The 21,704-nt window shown below is 40.0% G+C and overlaps 1 protein-coding gene across 5 annotated transcripts in view; it reads left to right on the top strand.

The window, feature by feature from the left end:
- Window positions 1-21,704, top strand: part of FGFR3 (fibroblast growth factor receptor 3) — a 74,252-nt gene that overhangs the window by 28,439 nt on the left and 24,109 nt on the right. For all 5 annotated transcript variants that reach the window (XM_088139436.1, XM_088139435.1, XM_088139434.1 and 2 more), the window contains exons 4-7: window positions 9,504-9,566; window positions 14,780-14,949; window positions 18,803-18,926; window positions 21,416-21,606. In XM_088139436.1, the coding sequence (XP_087995562.1) occupies window positions 9,504-9,566; window positions 14,780-14,949; window positions 18,803-18,926; window positions 21,416-21,606 (548 nt within the window). The remainder of the gene's footprint in view (window positions 1-9,503; window positions 9,567-14,779; window positions 14,950-18,802; window positions 18,927-21,415; window positions 21,607-21,704) is intronic.

The following is a 21,704-nucleotide window of genomic DNA, read 5'->3' as shown; positions in this document are numbered from 1 at the left end:
TTGTATGGTGCTTCTTTCTGGTAACTTTGGGTTTTTTTCACAGCTAGGCTTTAGCAGTAAATAAAAGGTTATTCCCATTCCTTATGTTTGAGTTCACACAAGTCTCTTAATCCTACTTAAATACTTATTTTAAAGAGTTTTGCCTTACTGGCGTGAGATTACTTTGGTGAAACCCTGCTTTGATCAAAAGGATTAATGTATATATTTCTTCCATACTCTCAGATAAAGTTTGTTCTTTGTTTGGGTGACATTAGAGTGTACAAATCTTTTTTTGATTGATAGGAAGCATTTTAGTAAGGAAAGGAGCAAAGACAAAGAAATGGGTAGGGCCAGAACTGAATTTCACTGATTTCATTTTAGTTTGTGTTTATTTATCCCATATTTCCTCCAAGAGTTCAAGGTGGTGTCTGTAGCCCTCTCTCCTCCCAATTTCTTCCTGTGAGATAGGTTGGGCTGAGAAATGACAGCCCCCAAGGTCATCCAGTGAGCTTCCATGGATGAGGACTTGAACTAGAGTCTCCTGTATGCTAGTCCAATATTTGATCACCATACCACACTGGGTAATATAATTATCCTTTGTGTATTTAATATTTTTCCCCTTCAGCATATTAAAAAGCATAATTCAAGAGCAACTTTTGAAAGAGCTCCCAAGAGCACACCCTGCACCTGGAGTTTCATGTTATGCACCCTTGGGTTCTAAACTAGAAAAGTTACGTTTAGGCAATGGGAAATGCTTACTGTTCATGCAAGTTGTGGAATGCACTTTGTAAAATGGAAGGAGGGCAAAAGATTCAAGAGAGTTGTCTGAACATGTTATTCAAGTTGCAGCCCAGTGGGATCATAAAAGCATCCCACATGAGCACATGCAAACCATTACCAAACGTTCTCTGAGATATACTATGTATGGGCACACACAAAGCAGTTATTGTATTAACCTAATTTTAAGATTATAGAGTTCAGGTTATTTCAAGCATCTTTTCACGTGTTTATCAGGACAGGATATTTAAATACATTATTCTGGAGGTTATGTAAATAACTATATCAGTTTTATTAATTCATTTTCTTAATTAAATAGGACATTTTATTAATTACCTATTTTAAAAAGGGGACTCACACTTAATTTGTTTGTAACCTAATCCAGATAGTTTGAATAACAAAAGTTTAACTGCCAAGAAACAGTCTGAATCAAACTCTTTTTCTAATTCTGCAAGTTTTTAAAAAGCTTCTTCAAAACCAACTTGATCCAGAATAATAATATAAGAGAGTCATTTTACCCTCCCAAAAAATATTTACCAGCTATTTTTAAAATCAGATCATCCCATAATGAAAGCTTTTCATGGTAAAATGGTCAAAATTATATATGTGATTTAATATTTCCATATATATTTGCATTATTGTGGGAGTATTGAAACTGATCCCCACCCCAGCAGGATCTTTAATACTTGTCAGGATTTCAACAGGATTGGATAATAACTCCCAAGCTGAACCCAAGAGAAGCTGAATTCTGAACTTCTTTATTCCATGCCATTCAGTGTTCAGTAAATTAATTTAAAATAAGCTTATGGAATAAACAGAGAACAGTATCACACTGTAAATCAATCTTGAAGTTAAATTCAGTGTAATCAGATTTATCTTTCCCCAAACATTCAGAAGATACCTGGATTGTCTGAATACATCTTCATTCATTTGCACCAAAACAGGGAATAAATTCAAACTTACCAGTTGAGAATGAGACCTAAGAATTTTCATACTAAGTGAAAGAGAAAATAATCAAAACCCCTAATATTTATAACTATGAAAATTATGGCTATAATCCAGCACCATCAATCCCAATATACTCCAAATTATAAAATCATAAGACAGTACATGAATATATATGATAGTGAATTCAAGTATAATAAAATAAAAATTGGAATAAAAATGCCTGTGTGTACAGTGGAACTTATCTTGTGAATGTAGCAGACTTTTATCCTCTGCCCCTTGACCCAGCCATGAATATTTCAGAATTTCTTTATGCTAGCAAGAAGTTCTGTGGCCAAGTTAAAAAGAATGGTGAAAGATGGTGTTTTGGAGTGACATAAATTTAACCAAGAGGGCAGACCATTAGTAATCAACATTGATTTAAGGGTGGGGTAAACTATCAATCCAAGTATCTATTTTGAGGAAACTTTAAAGGCAACAATAATTAAGCCTTGCAGTAAAAAAACTATGCATTCTCTTCTAGGTTTGGGATTGTTTCATGTCACATTTCCCTCTTTTTATCCTTTACAAAGTGGTATAGAACCATATCTTGTAAAAGTCACTCTCTTGAACATAAGATTTATGAATTGAGGTAGCCCAAAGTTAAGCCTGTTTTGCAGATGTCCAGTTCTTTATTTCTCACCACCGTGCATTAAACAGTATTCTGCAAGTGACTTTAAGGGCATTGAAAGAAACAGTTCTCTGTTTATGAATGAATGCATGAGGCATAAAGAATGACCAGGCTTGCTACTTAGGTTCCTTATTTAGACGAATGATTGGACCCTGTTTTGAATGTTCATGCCAACAGGAATTGGAACTGGGGCAACCAGTAACTTCATATGTTTGGTAAATGGTGCAAGACAAAGCAGGAGTTGAAGCACATTGTTGTTGCTGAATGAGAAAGATTTATACAATCTGAAGAGAAACCAGAGTGAAGGTGGAAGCAGAAATATGTGTGTCTATTTATTTGTTGCATTTATAACCCACCTTTTTTCAGAGCTCAAAGTCACTTAAGCTGGCTGCAGTGTTTTAAAATGTCAGCTGCTTAAATAAGGCCAGGCATCGTCAGGACTGAAGTCTGCCAGGTTACCTGTAGGCCTCAACTATCTAAGGACAGGACTGCAGCCTGAACTTTGACTATTGTCAAAGCACAGCTTTGTCGCGTGCAGGAAAGCAACCATTTTGGGCATATTACCTCCATCACAAGTAGGCTCCAAAGTGTCTGTCGCTTGCTCTTCAGAAAACAGCTGCCCTGCTGGGTTTGGCTGGCCATAAGGCATCCCTGTACCAGCAGGCAAACGGGTGCGGTTTTATGGTGTATCATCTTAGCTTACATTCAGCCAGCCATCTTGTTCATTCTGCAAGGATGTGGTTGGGGTTATGCTGAAGCTGGTGCTTCCTTTTTAAAAATTAAAACCATCTTGTACAAATCAGAAGGCAGGAAACTAACGACAACATCTGCAAGCACATTGCTTAACCTTGGTCTGTGTGTTGTCATCAGAGCATAGCTAATGGGGGCCCTGACACTGTTTGCTGCCCTCATGAATTCCTCAATTTGTAATTGGTATTAATAGCTTTATATTAACATAATCTTCTTTTAATGAATTTCTTTGGCTTCACAAATAAGTCTATATAAATTATTTTGGAACCTTTAAAAGTCACAGCTGAGAAAGCAGGCATGGTGACTGTAAAGAAAAGCTTTCTCCACACTCCATTGGAGAGACTGCATTAAAGTATTGCTGGGCAGTGAAAACTTGCAAACTTCCCTCCCGCAAAAAATCCTATCTTACTGCTGCAACTTGTATCTCATGAAATGCGCAAAGCATTGTGTTAAATTAATATTTAACCCTCAGTAGTCGTTTAGTATAGAGTTTAGTAGCAGGTACCCTCTTAGTCCTAGTTTAACTTTAAAAACTCCTCCATGGTGGCGTTTTAAAAAGCCGGAGAGGGGGACATTTCTGTGGAGGGAGAAATGGATAACCTTCTCCTCTGTGAGTACACTGGCTCACAAGCCCCTCACTGCCCAGCCATTGGGCTTTTTTCATCTGCAGGAAAGAAAGAGAGAATGAGACTAGATTGATAACGGGCATCTGTAGAGAAGGGAGTCAAAAAAGTCAAGATGGCGGTCTCAGCTACACAATTGATGACCCACCACTATTTTACACCTGTGCAATGCACATCTGAAAAAAAGGGACAGTCATGGCATTATCTACTTTTTTGACCCCTACACCCAAATATCCCTGGTTCATAAATTAATCCTGCCCATCCATGACCAGAAGGCTTCCCATGGGGAATATGGTCCTTTGGGTTGAAAGAGTCCACCTCTTCAATCATAACTTATGGGGTGCAGCTCCATTAGCAAAAGTCACAGCAGCCCTTCCCTCTTCTCTTCACATTGCTGTGCGCAAAAAGTGTATTGATTTGCTCACTATCTGCATGACTCCAGCGAAAGTAAACAAGAATAGGAAGATAAGCACCGATGAAGAGAACAAACAAAGGCCATGAAGATGACTAGGACAATTACAGGCTCTCAGACATGAAAGATAGCTGGAAGGCCACCCGTATGATTCACACAAGTCCTGGTTTAATCATTTTATCAGTTCAGTGGGGGAGGGATTGTTTTCGTGGATTTCCCAATTTTTTGTCTTGGGGGGATGAGTGATGTCCCAAGTTCTACTGGATTTTTTTCCCCAGACCTTCAGATCTTTAGGGCAGCAATATTCAAAAACATTTTGCAGCAAAACAGGAGCATAGGCAGACTGACTAGAAGAGATGCCTATCTGGAGCAAACATAGAATCCTCTCTTTCTTCTTGAAACATGATCTCAACATAATGTAAGTTTCTGATGTTGGCAAACCAAACATCTCATTACATGAAAAAAGGAGGAAGCCCCCAGTCCTCTGGAAGTACACAGAAAAATGAAGTTTCCATGGCTAGGTTATCAGATCTCCTTTTTTGGTAGCATTGGTGTGAAAAACTGGGAGTTCACTAGGACTCTTAAGCACATCTTAATAAAAATTAAGTTCCCTCAGTTTCTAAATTACTGTTTCAAACTGAAAAATTAATGCTTAATTAAAAAAACGCTCCGTGCAAGCTTTTTTGCTTTGTATGACATAATGGAACTGCAACTATACAGGGAGAAAAGAAATACTATATTAATATATGGCTTCCACACCCTCCGTTCAAACGTTGAGGCTTCTTAATAAATATTTCCAAAGCCTCTTAAGCAAACGCATTCACACATTCTCAACAGGAATCTGTAGAAATAGTTTCAGGTGACAATACAGATTGAAATCAGTCAATCTGGGACCGAGCATGCTTGCATTTCATTTACATGGAATTCTAATAGTTCTCTTCATGAAAAGAGTGGTTGTGCTGAACACTGTCCAGTAACTTATTTAAAATGACTTTAGCTCATTCCAAATTTGGAAAGCCAAATCACCATAATATGCTAACCAAACGAAAAGTGTAACTTAACAACTTGAGAATTAGAATGTTTATATTACTGACCTATTATTTGCTGTTAGATATTTTAAGTCAAGCAGCTGTTTGCTCAAATCCAATTTGGACCTGAAAATGTGTCCATTAACTTGGCTCGTTTTTAATTTTGATCTAATTTTATTGTATGTTATTTAATGTTATTCTTTTGTTGGTTGGTTTTAAATGTTTTTCTAAGCCATGAAAGCAGCCTTGCAGGTGGCTGGCTATCAATGTACAGTCAGCTTTCTGAAAAGAGAGTGGAAGGAGGATGTGCGGGGGAATTAAAGAATAAAAATGGAATGGCTGGGAAAAGAGCATGGAGGGCTGATTTGAACCGTGAATGGAAGCATTTCAGTCTAATATTGGTTCAAAAGCAAAGGGGCCCTCTAACTTAAAGCTATCCTTAAGCTGGGATTTTCATTTCTCAAATAAGAAACCAGAGCGACAGCAATATTTGGAGGACCACAGATTGCCCATGACTGGTTGAGCGGGGGACTTCTGGGGAAGAAAAGGTGAACTGAAGATGGCTCCACAAAAAGCAGAGCCAACAACCACAGCAGAATGAAGAGCCAGCGAGTAGACCGGCTCTTCTTAATTCCTCTCTGGACAAGGAAAACACCTGAGATCTCCCACAAGTGCTCCTGACAGTTGCTCTTCATGAGGAGACCGCATGACAGTGGTCTCCAGCAGGTTTAGAGCTCTGGGAGATGAGGGAATAGCCGTCTTGCCCAAACCACGGTCAGCGCCTTTATGGGCACTGGGTTCACATGCCTCCTTTTCTAATCACTTTCAGAAATTGCTTGTTAACTGCTTTTTGGCTATTAGGAACCTTTGGATAGACCTGTTTTACAGCACTGGGTGAGTTTCCTTCAATCCTTAGTGAAAGAAGTTTTAAATACAAGTTTAAGGACTTAATTTTTTTTTCTGGAATAAACAGCAAAAGGGTGATTAAAACTTCAATTTTAGAAAGTTAACAAATGGACTAAAGGTTGAGATAAATTTGAAATAAGATTTTGGAATTAATTATAAGAATCCTTCCCCTGCGAAAATACTTTTGTTTTGAATTCTTTAAAAAAAACATGAAAGGATGAGACTTTGAATGTTAGACACTAGAGGGAACTAGAAAGAATTAAAGATTACAATTAAAGGAGAAGAACACTTAAATTTGAGTTACTAATACAGAATGGAGCAAAATATTTTAATATTCAGTATATTGAAGGATTTTTTTTGAACAGTGGACCCAGAAGTTAATTTTAAGAGTGTCTGCCTCTATAGATACACTGTGTTTAAAAGATGTTATGAAAGAGGAACAATTTTTACCTGACAAGATTGAGACTGATCTGTAAGTGTATTTAAAAATGACAAGCTACAAGAATGATGTGGAAAAAGATGCTATACTTCATACAAAAAAAAACCGGCTGATGTCTTAATAACTAAAATATATACAAATATACACAAATAACAAACCAAGAGATTGACCTGGATAATCTTCCTACAGAAGAGACTTGTTAAAGCTTTGAAGAATTTTGTGAGAAGGGACAAAGAAAAAATGAAAAGAAATCAAGTTTTAGGACATTATTTGATACGAAGGGACTAAAGATCAAGATTGTTAAAAGTAAAAGGAAGGAATGTAAAGTTGGTTTATTTGATCAAGGTTAAAATAGATAAGTTGTTGTCTCTGATAACCCTTAATGGACTTTTGCTGACATCAGGACTGAAATGATGAGGTTTGTAAGGATTTATTTACAGATAAGAGATGGAATAGGGGAAGAAGAGATCATTTGTTGTATTTTAAGAGAAGGTGATAAGTTACTAAAATTGTTTATACTTGTGATGAAGGGGGAAGTCACTTCTTTACATATTTCTTTTCTTTTTCTTTACTACATTCTTATTTTTCTTTCTTTTCTATTTTTTTTTGTTCTGCATCTTCTATTTTTTATTTTTTATTGTATTGGTTTTTTATCGTAGTTGTAACTTTTAATAAAATTACTATTGAAAAAATGACTGGTTAAGTGTGGTCAGATAGAAGAAACATTGTGGGACTAGATAGGTCCTGTCATGCCATAAAAAGTGAATGTAAATATTGTTTGGCATACTGGTAATGTGGGGGGTGAGATCCTTTTTCCACCTAGAAGGTAGAATTGGATTTAAATTGGATTTTGTTACCCTCCTCCTCCTCTCAACTAAACCTACAAACGAGAGCTGCTGGAACACATTTTTTGATGATAGAAGTAGGAGGGGAAACAGTAAGTTCAGACTGGCAGATGTTGGGGGAGGGAATCTAGGGAGTTGATATCCTGTCATTTTTGCAGATGAAGATTTCTACCCCAGGGCTGGGTAAAAAGAAATTGCAGATTTCTATGAACTGTCAACCTATATTACAGGAATAGGGAAAGTTTTACTCTTTAAATCGTGCTGCCAAATAGTTAAAACATTCTGCAGTGCAGCAGGCATAAGATAGCATTCAGTATTCAGGAACAAAATCAAATCTCAGCAGGTGGCAGGGCTTGGGCAACCTTGTCTGAGCTTCGAAGCTCATCAGCGTTGGCCTTGGGATGGGAGACCACTAGGAGATCCCTAAGTAGTCCAGACTGGGAAGTCAGAAAACTGTGGCAAATTACTTTCAGTAGGCTGCCAAGAAAGCTGCAGAGTTATGTCTCCATCATCACCAGGAGTTTACCTTTTTAGAAATAAAACAAAAACAAGATATGCAAAACAAAACAAAAAGCAAATGGATAAGAAATGGACCATTTTCTTCTGCAGCTGGTGCAGCAAGCAAGCAAGTCCCTGGTGGTCTATGGTTTAAACTGTAGGATTAACATAGTATTAAATCAAATCAGGGACTGAACAACTTCCTCCGTGGTTGCCTGTGATATTCAGAGGCAAATGTGGCCAGAACCTGAGAGGGCAGAATGTGAAATGTGAACGTGAAAGAATGGCCAGTCGTTCACCCACTGCAGAAACATGGATTCCGCGCTCAGTGGCTGCAACTGCTCTTCCCACACGCAGCCACACTTACTGAGCTGACGTGCAGGTGCTCAGGAATTTGCTCCTGGAGGGAAGGAATCTTGTATCTCCCCCCCTTACTAAAAAGCCCAGCTGTACTTGGCCCCCCTCTTTTTCCCCCCACTGGAAGCTTGAGGGTGTGTAACGAGAGAGAGAGAAACTGGGGAGCAGAAGCCTAACCAGGATACCTCAGTCCTGCCTTTTACTTTGCCTCGTCTTGCATTCTTCTGAAAGTCTGTTCTCATACAGGCATCTTTCCCTTTCTTCCCATCTGCACTGTAACTGGTTTAAGTACAAATGTTAATTCTGATTTCCCTGCTTTTCTGCTGTTGGCAAGATGTTAAATGAAGATGATTATCGTGCAAGGGCTCATTTCCTCTACTGACCCCTGAACTGGTAATCTTCCAGCCCATTGCAGCTTCTTTACCACCACGGTCTGGGTGACGTCCTGGGAATAGAGCGCTCACCACCTCGTCCAGGTCACCAGAGGTAGAAAGTGGACTTTGGACTTAACATGCAAGTTGCACATGAATAACCACAGAATCTGAGGGGTTCCCCCTGAATACTTCCCTGAGTGTCTGGGACCCCTAAATTTGTTTACAGAAGTGTTTTATCATAAAAAGATTAAACATGCTTGCTGAACACCACTCTGTATAATGAACAGAAGTTAACGAAGTCTATTGCACTACAGTAGGATAGACTGTCATATGATTTTTACAATACGGCAGACAAACAAAAATGTTCCTTACGCTGTGTCAAGGTGCAATCCAACCACAATAAAACAAAAAGATCAATCAATAAAAAGTAACTATAAACTAGTTCCTTATGCTGCCAGAACTATTCAGTGGTGACTACCAAAGATTCATAGATAAATCATGGCAGTCTTCACCAAACTGGTGAATACCAGAAGTGCTAGGCTATAAATTTCATCAATCGTAGCCACCATGATTTTGTTGATTTTAGGCATTACTGCTCTGGGGTGCAACACATCAGACAAATGACTTAAGACGTATATTAAATAAATCTGCATAATGCAGGGTGCCACAGCTGTAAAAACTTGGTGGCATTTTGTATCTGGGCCGTATTTGGAGACTTGTGATGCGGCCGTGAATAAAAACTTAATTCAGAAGATCTTTTCTTTACTGAGAAAATATTTGCTAAGGTCCCACTATTATAATCATCCCCCATATTCTGATGATTACAAAAGTTATTGCAAAGGTAAGTTCAGAATTTTACTTTCAGAAACAATTTTCATCTGTTTTTCTTTCCATTTCAAGAATCCCCATCATCTGGTGATGACGAAGATGATGACGATGATGATGATGACTCTGAAGATAGAGGTAAATCTCATGTAGAGAAGCAAAGCTTGATATAGCCAGCATTTATAAAAGCTAGTGCTAAATCACATCCATCTAATGAAGCATTTTCTATTTACCTTTCTGGGATTTTCAGAGGGTTCAGAGAAAGTCTGTTGCCCTGCCTTTCAGCACCTTGGGGGAAAATATTTGCCCAGAAGAAAGACCCAAAGAAAGTTTGGAGCGAATCTCTTCTGTCCTTTAACTTCTTCCTTCTGCCTCTTAAAGGCTCAGGAAGGTTTCTGCAGAGGAAGAAACCCCCTCCTTGCACCCTGGATTCCTTGCAGGGCTTTAAATGAGCTCCATTTCCCCCCAGTTCCTGGTGCTACAGCGCATATACCTCTCTGTTTTTCCTCTCTCATTACTTAATGCTGATCCATGATTCCTCAACAGCTGAATTATACAAACACACAGTCATCTGACATGGTTGGCTCAGAGTAGGCGATGTGGCTGGAACCTTTGAGCAATCTATCGTATGTGCAGCATTGGGTTTTTATGTTGTTCTGTCCACTTATGCCAGCTATTACAGAGCCCACACGTACTGTACATACAGAGAAGGAAGCCTAGGAGTGCAGAGGGAGCATCATTGCCAACAGAGCCAGCAGCTTATAGTATAAGTGAAAGTAGCAGATCACTGAAGTCTCTGGAGCATGAGGTCAGCTTGTCATTTCTGCCTGGGTGCAACAGAGAGGATAGAGGGAGGGAGACAGACATTGAATTATTGGCACAAAGGAGGAGATGAGTAGCAAGCCACTGGTTATGAGATAGTAAGGCCGCAGCAGTTCACAATCCCTCTGGGTTACTCACGTGCTGCTGTCTTCCAATTTGCAAGAACTGGGGGTCAGTAGAGTTTAGTGTCTTCTTTTTAAAACACAGGGGGTTTTTTCTACCCACCTCCATTCCCCCAAGGTTTGTAGTTCAGGGTTGCTGTCCCTAAATTGTATGGGTCAGGAGAATCTGGGAGGGAAATTGAGCATTCGTAAAGTCTGAGTGTGTTGGGAGTTTTTCTTTTGAAAAAGTAGAACAGCTAAGTGACCTTGCTGTTACCCAGAATGGTCTTGGCCAGTATTTCTGATTGTGCTACATGCTACATGGATGAATCACTTCTTTAGCAGAAGGAAATCTGTCTCACACTTAACATATTTGTCTCTCTGTGTTCAGTAACACAAGTGCCATCACCCAGGCAGTGTGCGTGATCAACCACCCCTCGCAGAATTACAATTGAAACCATCTTTTTTCCCATGTTGGACAATTCCATGTACACACACATACACCCACAGCCCAAACCACAGTTTGAATGATTTTTTAAAATTCTGCTAAGAATAAAAGAATTTACTTGGACTGTTTAGAAGCCTTTCCCTTCTTTCTCCCCTCTCTGTTCCCTACACCCCTCTCTCTGTAAGAATGACTGCTTGACTGAGGGGCAAAAGCTGCTCTCCCCCCCTCCCCCCATGCCAGCCTGTGAGTAGATAATACCCTGGAGTTTCGGCTTTTAAAACAGGATAGCCCCTTGACTGCACAGGTAAACATGGCTGCCTGCCTCCTCCCTCTCTTAGAAGTTAGCAGTGGAGAAGCTAATATGGGCTGTGGTCTGCAGATGCCTCCATTAGATGAAATAAATGGAAGCGGATGAAAGCTATAGAGTTCCTGTGCCAGGAAGCTGATGCCCACTGGGCTGCCAAGGGAACCCCACCACATGGATAACTCAGTTAGCCTATTCCTCCCGTCTCTTGCTTTTCTGCTTCTTAGCCACCACAGTATTTATTCAGGTATGTCCTTGACACCAGGGAAGGAAGAGCCATTCATTAGGCAGAGGTCTGTTTTTTTAAGGAAAAAAGGTTGATTCATGCAGTGTTTCTCAACCTTGGCAACTTTAAGATGGGTGGACTTCAACTCCCAGAATTCCCCAGCCAGCCAGCCATGCTGGCTGGGGAATTCTGGGGGTTGAAGTCCACCCATCTTAAAGTTGCCAAGGTTGAGAAACACTGCATTAGTCTCTTCACAGATCTTTCTGGGCAGTGTTAGTCTGGAGAAAGGTTTGTCATTTAACAACAAATGTGTGCAAAAATGGCAAGAAGAGGCACTGACTATTTAAGGAATATGATTGTGGTCTGCCTTGCTCATACACTGGTATTTCAAACACAAATTGATTCCGAGGTACAACCCGTCTGACATCCCTTTAAAGAATGCAAGCATAAAATCTCAGGCTTTCTAGGGGATTAGTTAAAACAAGTGAGATAGGGTACTTTGCGAGATTTAGGCATTGCAAGATGTTTCCATGTAATTACTTGGTTCACCCAGACTGAATTATCGCACTGTCATATTGCACACATATGTAGTTATTGCATACATGTCATATACTGACATGACCTAAAGCCTGAGGTTGATGTTGCAGACTTGGATTAGCAGAAACTGTGTGTGCACAAGTCCAATGATGGCGGTAGTGAACCAGCTGTCCAACACTTCATTACAATGAATGAAGTTGTTCTTGCCATGTTTGTACTTGTTATGTTGGCCTACTGACCATTGGTGAACTTCCACATAAGCACTCTTAGAAATTAATATTTCTGTTTCCTTGCTTTTCTCTTCAATTTCCATACTTTTTTTTGTTTTTTGTTTTTTTGAGGTGATGTAAATGAACAACTTTTGGGAGGTTCATCAACTGTGATTCAGGCCCACAAATGACATCTCCAGAAGGGTGGTAACACCACTGGATGGACCATTCCCAATATTTGGGAACTGCTTTGGGGAGAGATGTTAAGGATAAAAATGGGAACAGGAGGTCTCTTTGGGCAAACACTTCACTTCCTCCCCTGAAACTGCCACCAAGGCCCCAAATGCCATTTTCAGGCCATTTTGTAAGCCGAGTTTGGAAGCCTGATCTTGGGGTACTGGAGGCCATATGCAAACTCTGAATTGCCCATCCTTGTTTTAGAACTAAGATTTTGGGAAGGAATGGCTTCCAAATTCTCCTTGAGTATTTTCTAGGTCGTCTCTGAAGTGTTCTCACTGAGTTGAGTGTGTTTTTCTTATTTTAGTCATCTTTCTCTCTGTTCTTTTTAACTTTTTGTTAAACATCTACAGATGTTTTAGGTGCCTTTTTTCCCCCTTGTCTTTCCTGTTGGCTTCTAGCCAGAAGATTGGCTTCAGAAAATATATGTTGCATGGTCCTAAATTTTCAGCTGTAGATGGCATTTTATGTTATTCTTCTGATTGGGCGGGAGACATACTGCCCAGATGTGTCCATGTTGTCAGCATTTTGTCCAGCTGGCAAAACTAATCTTTGTGGCTTTGAGCTCATTGTGGGAATGTACCATGGAGTTTGCTGATCATTCAAACTCCAGCATCCCATGAAATTGCTTTGGGCCTGTGCTTTGAATTTACTATTAATTGGCAAATCTCACAGCTAGATCTCTTGCTAGTAATTATAGCTGCCCCAATCATTTTCTTTGTTGGGACTGTTGAAGCCAACTCAGCAGATTAGCTGTCCCCTTCAGCTGATGGCTCCACACCATGATCTTCTGACCCCAAGAAGGTCACATTTCTCGTCCATCATCTGAGATTCAGCTTTGGTCACCAAGGGATAAAGAAGGGAATGCTTCAGTCTGCTTATTTACTTCTATCAACTCAATGGGGTTCACTCAGGAATATGATTACAGTTTGATTATAGTATCAGCTTTTCACTTGAAATTCCAGCCTGAAATTTTATTCTGTGCTAGCTAAGAGGGACAGCACAAAAACTATCAAGTTTGTATGGTGCATTGCCCATACTTCTGGGAAAAGTTGCTTCATTCTTAGACAACCATCCAGAAGATCTCTGAGGTAAAAACCTAGTCTCGCAAAGAAGCTTTGCTTCAAGTTCTTGACTGAAGGAAGACAATTTATTATTATGCTTGACTCAGGTTGGGAGATCTGGCCCAAAGCTGATGTTCCATGGTACAGATCTCCCTTTTGATGGAGACAGCTTCTTAAATACATACATTGATAATGGTTTAGACAGAATGTGAAAGTTGAGGACTGTAGCACAAATGTGGAATTTCTCCCTTTGGCCACAATAGCCCTCCTGCTTCCTTGTTTCTAATGTAACACTTCCCAAAGTTGAGACTTTGGTCAACTTGCCAAAATTTAAGAGGGCTCCTTTTTGCACCAGAGTTGACAGGAGCATTTTTCCATACAAACTAGCCTTGCACCCAAGCCATGGTATCCTTGTTCTTTTCAGTGGGAGTCCTGTATGACAACAGAAGTTAGTACTTCTGTCATTTCTCATGGCTGTGTTGTAGAATTCAACACATTTGCTCCTCTCAGTATCATGGTCTCTTCATAGATATTGCCCACTAGTCCGTAATGATGTTGAACTGGCTTTCACCACAGTGTTTAATCAGAAGAATTCTACTAGACAATTGAAGGTACCTGCAAAGAGAAGACATGGTCAGCCCTTTGGTGGCTAGGGACCATATCTAATAATTTTGGGGTACCAAGGATTACAGTAGCAAGGTCAATATTTTATTTTATTCCTTGTTTGTGGGAAGTTTTGGAGCTTTTCTTTGTATTAACCAACTTTAAGTTATTTCAGTGTCCTTCTTCCCTCAAAATGAGAGAAAACTGTCTCTTGATTTTCAGCCATCGTGGATAGAGGGAACTGTTGGGGTGCAAAAATGGGACTTGTGAGCCAGTGCCACCCAGCTTTGCGCTGAAAACTCTCCTTCCTGGTATGAGCAAGGCAGTTATACGGCCTGCATCGTCAGCTTTTATTTGTTTGTTGTCTGCAACTCAGCACCAGCGATGCAGTGATGCTATCTTTGAATGAGCTGACTTGTCTTCTTGGCTTTAACCAGTTCTCCACATGAGTGAACTTACTGTTCACCCACTTGTTTGTAACAACGCTAAAAAGAAAAAAGTCAGCTTGTTTTCTGTGATTTTGGCTTTTCAAGTGGCTGTCTTTGCATTCACAAACTTTCTCTCCTCCTCTTCATCCTACACTTAATTGCACACGTGGGAGAAGTCATTGTACATAAGGATGGGTGGTGTGTCATCCTCCAAACTCCCATCATCCTTTGGTTCTGAAAGCTGTTGTTCAGTTACCTTTAGAAGCCCATCCCTGATACATAGCTGGTTGGATTAGAACCACTAGTTCAGCAGTTGACGACCTACAGTCCTTACCATCTGACCTCTCCTATCATTCTGCTTTATGTTTGTAGTTGCACCTTATTGGACCCATCGCGACAGAATGGAAAAGAAGCTTTTGGCTGTGCCTGCTGCTAATACCGTTCGTTTTCGGTGCCCATCTGCTGGCAAGCCCCTTCCTTCCATATACTGGCTGAAGAATGGCAGAGAGTTCAAAGGAGAGCACCGTATTGGAGGCATTAAAGTAGGGCATCATTTGTGGGTGGTGTTTGCTGACCACCCACCTTGCTTAAGATCCGGAGTTGGCACTCTCAGAGCTGTCCTTCCTTTTTCTGTGACAGAAGAGCCTTTATAGGATAAATGAGTGTAGGATCCACTCATTTTCATATTGAAACTCAATATGCTGACGAGTTGCTTGGGCATTATTTTTGAAATGCACCAGATGCCTTAGAAACTTGTAAATTAGACCTAGAGGTTATACCAGTAATGAATGTTGATGTACAAAGAAAATGATATATTTAATGCTTATGTATATATTTTTTGTTACGTAGTGTGTATTAGTGTGAACCTACTTGAATGTTAGTATTAAGTTTTCTAACTTGAATCCAACTTAGCCAAAGTATGGTAGTTGATGTCATAATTTGCATCCACTTGGTTGTATCATTCAAGAAAACACACATAGTTATTATGGATGTGCCAGAATGCTGTTGGATGTTCATTAACATATTTGCACAGTTAATATTCTTATGATGCAAATGAGGGGCCATAGTCTGGATGATAAAATGTTTGCATGCTGCATGTCATAAAACCCCTTGCAATACTAGGCAACATTTCTTCTCAGTGGGTGCTCAGAAACATACTTTTTTCCTTAGTCATTTCAAGAAAAGTTTCCTAAATCATGAGAGTAAAGTAAACCCACACTACTGCATCACATTCTAATTTTTACAAGATTTCCATTTATTTTTGCAGTCTTAAAGTTCATGAGATTTGGACCTTTAGTGAAGCAATTTCTCTGGTTTACAACATTAGTTTCAATATAATGCTTTAATTCTGGTAAATAATAATAATTTTAGAACACAAATTACTAAAAATTCCAGCATGCAGAATTTGCTCATGTGATCTGATTTCCTTATACTCTGTCCAAACCAATACTGTGTTTCAGACATGAAAGTCACTTTCTGAAGATTAAGTAGCTTTAAAATAATTTTTCTGGGTGATAAAACAACCCTTCCTGACTGTTTTGATATAAGAAATTATTTTGTAGTGATTTTGAGGTCCTATCTTAACCTAGCTCTAAATGTATAACTTTCTATTGCAAAGTTTTTAAACATACAAGCAGTTCATCATTCACCTTAGTTCATCAGATTCCTTGATCCTTCTTTTAGTTATCAGCATTTGCAATCTAAAGGTTCAAGAAAGCCCTTTCTTTTCCCAGAAGTCAGCTCATTTCCCCACAGCAGAGACAGGGCTTCCTAGAGTAAGTATTTCTCTCCTGCTTAATCCAGAAGCACAGCTAGAAAATGTTTGAAGAAACATCTCCTTTCCTGGTTCCAGGTCTGCCTTGTTCCTAAAAGCACACAGGCCTGTTGGATCAACCTCAGAGATTTTTGCTGCTTCTATTTTTTCTTTGCATCTTCTTTTCTTCTGGATTTCCAGTATTTCTACCAAGTGCCTGGACAGCAGCTGGTGCTCCGAGATAAATCAGAGGACCTCTCTGGACCCAAGTCATAGATCTGATTTCCAGTGGCATTTTCAACACACCCTCCTGTGTCCCGTCACACTCTCCACAGGAGACACCAGCCAGTGCTGTAATTGCCAAATCATTTACAGCTGCCCAGGGGCCCATCAGCACTCCTCTGAGGAGCCAGATGATTTAGGCACTCTGTGGTATAGAACCTGGCAGTGCCAAGCACCTGATTACCACTGCCACGAGAAGAGCGGCCTCCAATTTTTCATCTGGCTCCTCCATGTATTTTATCTCCTCCAAACACCTCAGCCTTGTAGCCGTCTGCTCTCCAGAGATGCCTGAGGAAGGCCATGGTATGTCTTGGTCACCCAGAGGAACAATGACAGCAGGAAATATCTCCCCAGGGAAGGGAAGGGAAGGGGAAAATGGTGCTGCTTCACATTCTCCTCTCCCCCTACTCCTCCCCCAAAGGCCTCCTTCAAGCTGTCAAGATGAGGAGGGGAGCTACCAGATCAATACTGGTGATGAAGTATGATAATAAGTTGCTAAGTTGGGCTGAGGAAAATAATACACAGTGATCTCTCACAGTACACCACATCCAGTGGAATCCACAGCACAGTGGCAGACTAGCTCATCCACAAGGACTTGAACCCCAACAAATGGAGCCTCAATCGCAGAGTGTGCAAATTATATCAACCTTCAGGAGGTCCGTGATGACTTCCTAGCGATTCTGCCAATGGAGTCCTTGGTGCAGTTCTGCCAATTGCAAGGTCAAGTAATTCATTTCATGATTCCCAATTCAAGAAGCTGAGGCAAGATGCTCAGTGCCACCTGGCCCAAAGACCTACCCTGTCCCTTTCCATTAATCCCCAGGCTTCTGAAACTAGTGCGAAATCACACAGTGGACTTGATAGTAACAGCACCCAACTGTCTCAGGACACCTGGCCAACTTGCTGATATCCTGATCATGGAACCTCGCAGCATCACCATTTGTGTTGAGTCAAAAGATATTTGAACATCCAGATTGCTATTGGTTGCAACTAAATGTCTGCATAATGTGCAGGGCCTCTCATTATCTAAAATGTAACGAACAACATACAGACTACTCTAGCATCCCGAAGAGCTTTCATCACTTGCATATACAAGCTCATATGGTGAGCATTTGACAGATGGACCAAAAGGAAAGATATCCTATATGAGGACCTCAAGGAGGGACCCCACCAAGCATCCCCAGATCACCCATCTCTTCAGTTCTTACACTTGGGACCAGTGAGCCTCTCTTGGTCCACCCTCACATCAGAAAATTGCTAAGAGGTACCTTCTGTACTAAGATCATCCACTGTCCATCAGTTTCCATCATGGGACCTTAAACTAATGCTTCATGCCCCATTCAGACCCATGCATAAGGTTAGAGCACCTGAAATGGAAAGCGCCTCAGTCCTCATAGCCATAACTTCCAAGAGGCAGATGTCAGAAATAAGAACATTTTCAGCCAAAAGAGTTGTATCATCCAGCCTTACATATCAGTCGTCACCTAACCCCAGCCTTCATGCCTAAGGTGAATTTGACCTTTCCCCAGAGACAGGAAGTATCTTCCTTTCCTTCTAGCTCAATCTGAAGACTCATATAAAGGGAAATGGCAGACTGGATGAGCCACCAAGGTCTACCCAAGCAGACAGCCTCCTAGGCTCCTTCTGACAGCCTCATCTAGGCTGCATCAATCATGATCTCCAGATGAATTACAGCTTGCATGATCAGACTAGCCTATGGAGCACAAAAGGATTTGGAACCTATTTCACTAAAAGTGCAGCCACAGATGGGATCCCACATGCTCCACTGTGTTCTTTAAAAAGCACTGTAAGCTTAATTATTATACTTTGGCTGAAGCTTCTTTCAACAAGAGGGAATTGCAGAATGTTGTTGCTTCAAGCAGCAGCAAGATAGTCTATAGGAACAGGTAGGGCAGGGCAGGGCATGGCATGGCATGGCATCTCCCATCCTAGGATGACCTGGGTCCACTGTAGGAAAATGGTAGATTGGACTTCTTTCTATGAAGATCCTTCTTCTACAATGGAAGCAAGGTATCTGGTCTGCCCAGGCACTAGACAAGGAAGGAGAAAGGGGACCACATCACTCTTTGCGACCAAATGTACATTGTGTACTATACCTTTCCTTTATCACCACATTTTCATGTTCTTTGCATTGGCTTGTCATTCTGAAACTGGGGAAGGAGATATTTCTTCCCACCTGAAAAAACCTCACACTTCTAGCTCTGCTTCTGGAGCATGTGGGGGAGAGATACCCACTCTTGTATACCACACATCTCTGTTTTAGAAAAAGGATTTTCATGGTAAGTCCTTTTCTGAAGGAACAAGGCAAGTTTATATTGATCTTCCTTTTCCTTTGGCAGCTGCGGCATCAGCAGTGGAGTCTTGTCATGGAGAGTGTTGTTCCATCAGACCGAGGAAACTACACCTGTGTGGTCCAGAACAAATATGGTGTAATTTGGCATACTTACCAACTTGATGTTCTTGGTAAGTGTTGTTTTAAACTTTGTATCCAAGAATCATGTGGTGCCAGCTGTTCCCCATCTGCCCCAGCTACATCCTCTTGAGGGAGGAAGGAATTCCTCTCAACTACTCCACTTCTAAAGAGAAAACAGTTGGAAAATGGGTTGGATGAAAGAGACTGGAATCCAGTACACTAATCTCCTTTCAGCCTCAGATTTAAGCTAGAATTTGGAGGCAGGTAGCAAAAAATGAAAAAGTACTGTATGTATCTATCTATCCCAAAAGGGGCGGGGGGGAATCCCTAAAAAAATAATGCACATACAATTTTAAAAACTTCACATACAGGTAGTCCTTGCTTCATGTCCACCCAGTTGAACTTATGACAGTGCCGAATGAGTGGTACTTACAACCAGTCCTCAAAGTTACGGCCAACGCAGCCCATATTTCCGACCATCTCAGCATCCCACAGTCGCATGATCACAATTTGCAACCTTCCTGCTGGCTTCCTACAAACAAAGTCAGTTGGGAAGCTGGCAGGAAGTCGGAAGTCATGGTCATGTGAGGTCCTCACTTAATGACCTGCAGTGATTCGTTTAACAATGGTAACCAGGGACTTGCTGTTGCTAGGTGGCACAGTCAGTGACATTGTGCTTTATGACCACGTCCCTTAGCAACAGAAATTCCAGTTCCAATTGCCATCATTAACCAAGGACTACCTGTATTACAGTAGAAACATGATGTTCATGTTTGAACAACAAATTCAACCTTGCCCTTACCAATCATATTGATCAATGTTTCCATTTCATTAGTAAACAGCAAATTCAAAGACAAATGTGAACACATATCTTCAGTTTAAGATTTTGAGTCTGGAGTTACTTCTTTTCAACAAAAAAGAACCATCTTTTTAGCTACACTCCATGCTTGATAAATGCAAACTCCTTCATAATCCACAAATTCCAAGTTTTCAGCATATAATTCATCATCACATTAACATCTTTGCCTCTTATTTTTCTTTACAAAATCACATTAACATTGATTTGAATCAGCCCCAAATGGAACTACAAGCTGAATACACGTGTCAGAGTCCCTCAGCTGTATTACAAATACGGCATAAAATGTTTGACACCCAACTCTTCTTAAACATCCACTAAGGTATCCAATAAACATGGAAAAGCCTCTTTTGATGAATTAGTCTCATATTAAGATCATAAGAGACATATTTAACATTTTATAAAACCTTTTCCAATGAAATCATTTGGAGTTTCAGAAACTGATGAAGTCAAAAACTGCTTTATATTATCCTTTGGCAAATTTGCACACGACAGATTCTTTTTGCAATGCACTGGGACTTGAAAGAATTATTAGCAGTAAACTGGTTTGGAGGTCAGATAATAACTTTCCAGTATAATAGTTTTTGAAACCCCTTCTTCATATAGAAGTAACAATTTAGATAAAACTGAGTGGGAAGATCTGACCCATAAAATCTTGCTCAATATCTTATCAATTTGCTTAAAATATTGAAGAGGAATTAACATAGAGATTACTCCGAATATATGTATCAATCCAGATGTTATATTTAACTATTTTTATTACTCCATATAAGCTATTTATATCAATATGTTTGAATTAATCAGTTTAGGGTGTTAAAGACAACAAAATAGAGAGCTATTCCGAGATATTAAAGAGGATTCATAAAATTTTAAAAAATGTTCATTTCTTACAAGTTTCCTCAGATACTCTAGATCTGGAAGCATATTAAATCTACTACAATTTATTGAATTGATAATTTACTGAGATGCAGAACAATATCCACAAATTTAGGCAAAGAATTCTGATCATTGTTAGTAAGACCCAAATTCCCATCTGCATATAATAGCAGTTTAGGTTCCACTGTGGCTGCAATTTTATACCCCAAATTTCCTTTGACTCTCTACTAAAACAGGTCAGCAGTTCCAATGCCAAATTCAATATGAGATGAGATAAAGAACATCCTTATTGAATTCCATGAGACATCTAAATAGATGAAGAGATAAATCCAATTGTAGTCTTTCCAGTTGATGAATTAAGATACCGCATTTTAATCCAACTAATAAAAACCAGAGAAAACCACGTCTCACCAAACACGTTCCAAAAATTAAATCTACACTGTTTCAAAGAGGTTTGCCACATCCTGTTTTCTTTATTAGATTTCTAATATATTGATGATAGGTGATGATAGGTGAAGCTTGTGGTCCGTTTATGAAGCCAGATTGAGCAAGGCAATAATGTATTTTGCAGTTTCCATGCCAGAGTTTCAGTCAACAGTGTAGCTTCCACATTTAATAAAGAAATTGAGCAATAGCTTACGCACACAAATATTATATCACACATCAGTAGTATGGTTATATAGGCCTCATACAGAAGCTAGCAGCATTGTGGTGTGGTAAAAAGAAGCTTTTATTGGACAAATGCTACGTAGAGCAATTGATATTACAGATGACCCATATTAAGTAAACCCCATTTCCTTTCCACAGAAAGATCACCCCACCGTCCTATTCTCCAGGCAGGATTGCCTGCTAATCAGACCGTGGTGGTTGGGAGCAACGTCGAATTCCACTGCAAAGTATACAGTGATGCTCAACCTCACATCCAGTGGTTGAAACATGTGGAAGTCAACGGAAGCAAATACGGGCCAGATGGGACTCCTTATGTTTCCGTCCTAAAGGTTGGTGCATAGCTACACAACTCTTTTAAGTCTGTAACCTACTAGAGAGAGCAGTATTTACAGGAAATCACTCATAACAACCCACTACCAGATTACCC

This window comes from Python bivittatus, unplaced genomic scaffold (genome assembly GCF_059951505.1).
Source record: "Python bivittatus isolate LINGU-HERP-01145 unplaced genomic scaffold, Pbiv_v1 ctg000210_np1212, whole genome shotgun sequence".
Lineage (NCBI taxonomy): Eukaryota > Metazoa > Chordata > Lepidosauria > Squamata > Pythonidae > Python > Python bivittatus.
This window is presented reverse-complemented; position numbering and strand designations above follow the sequence as displayed.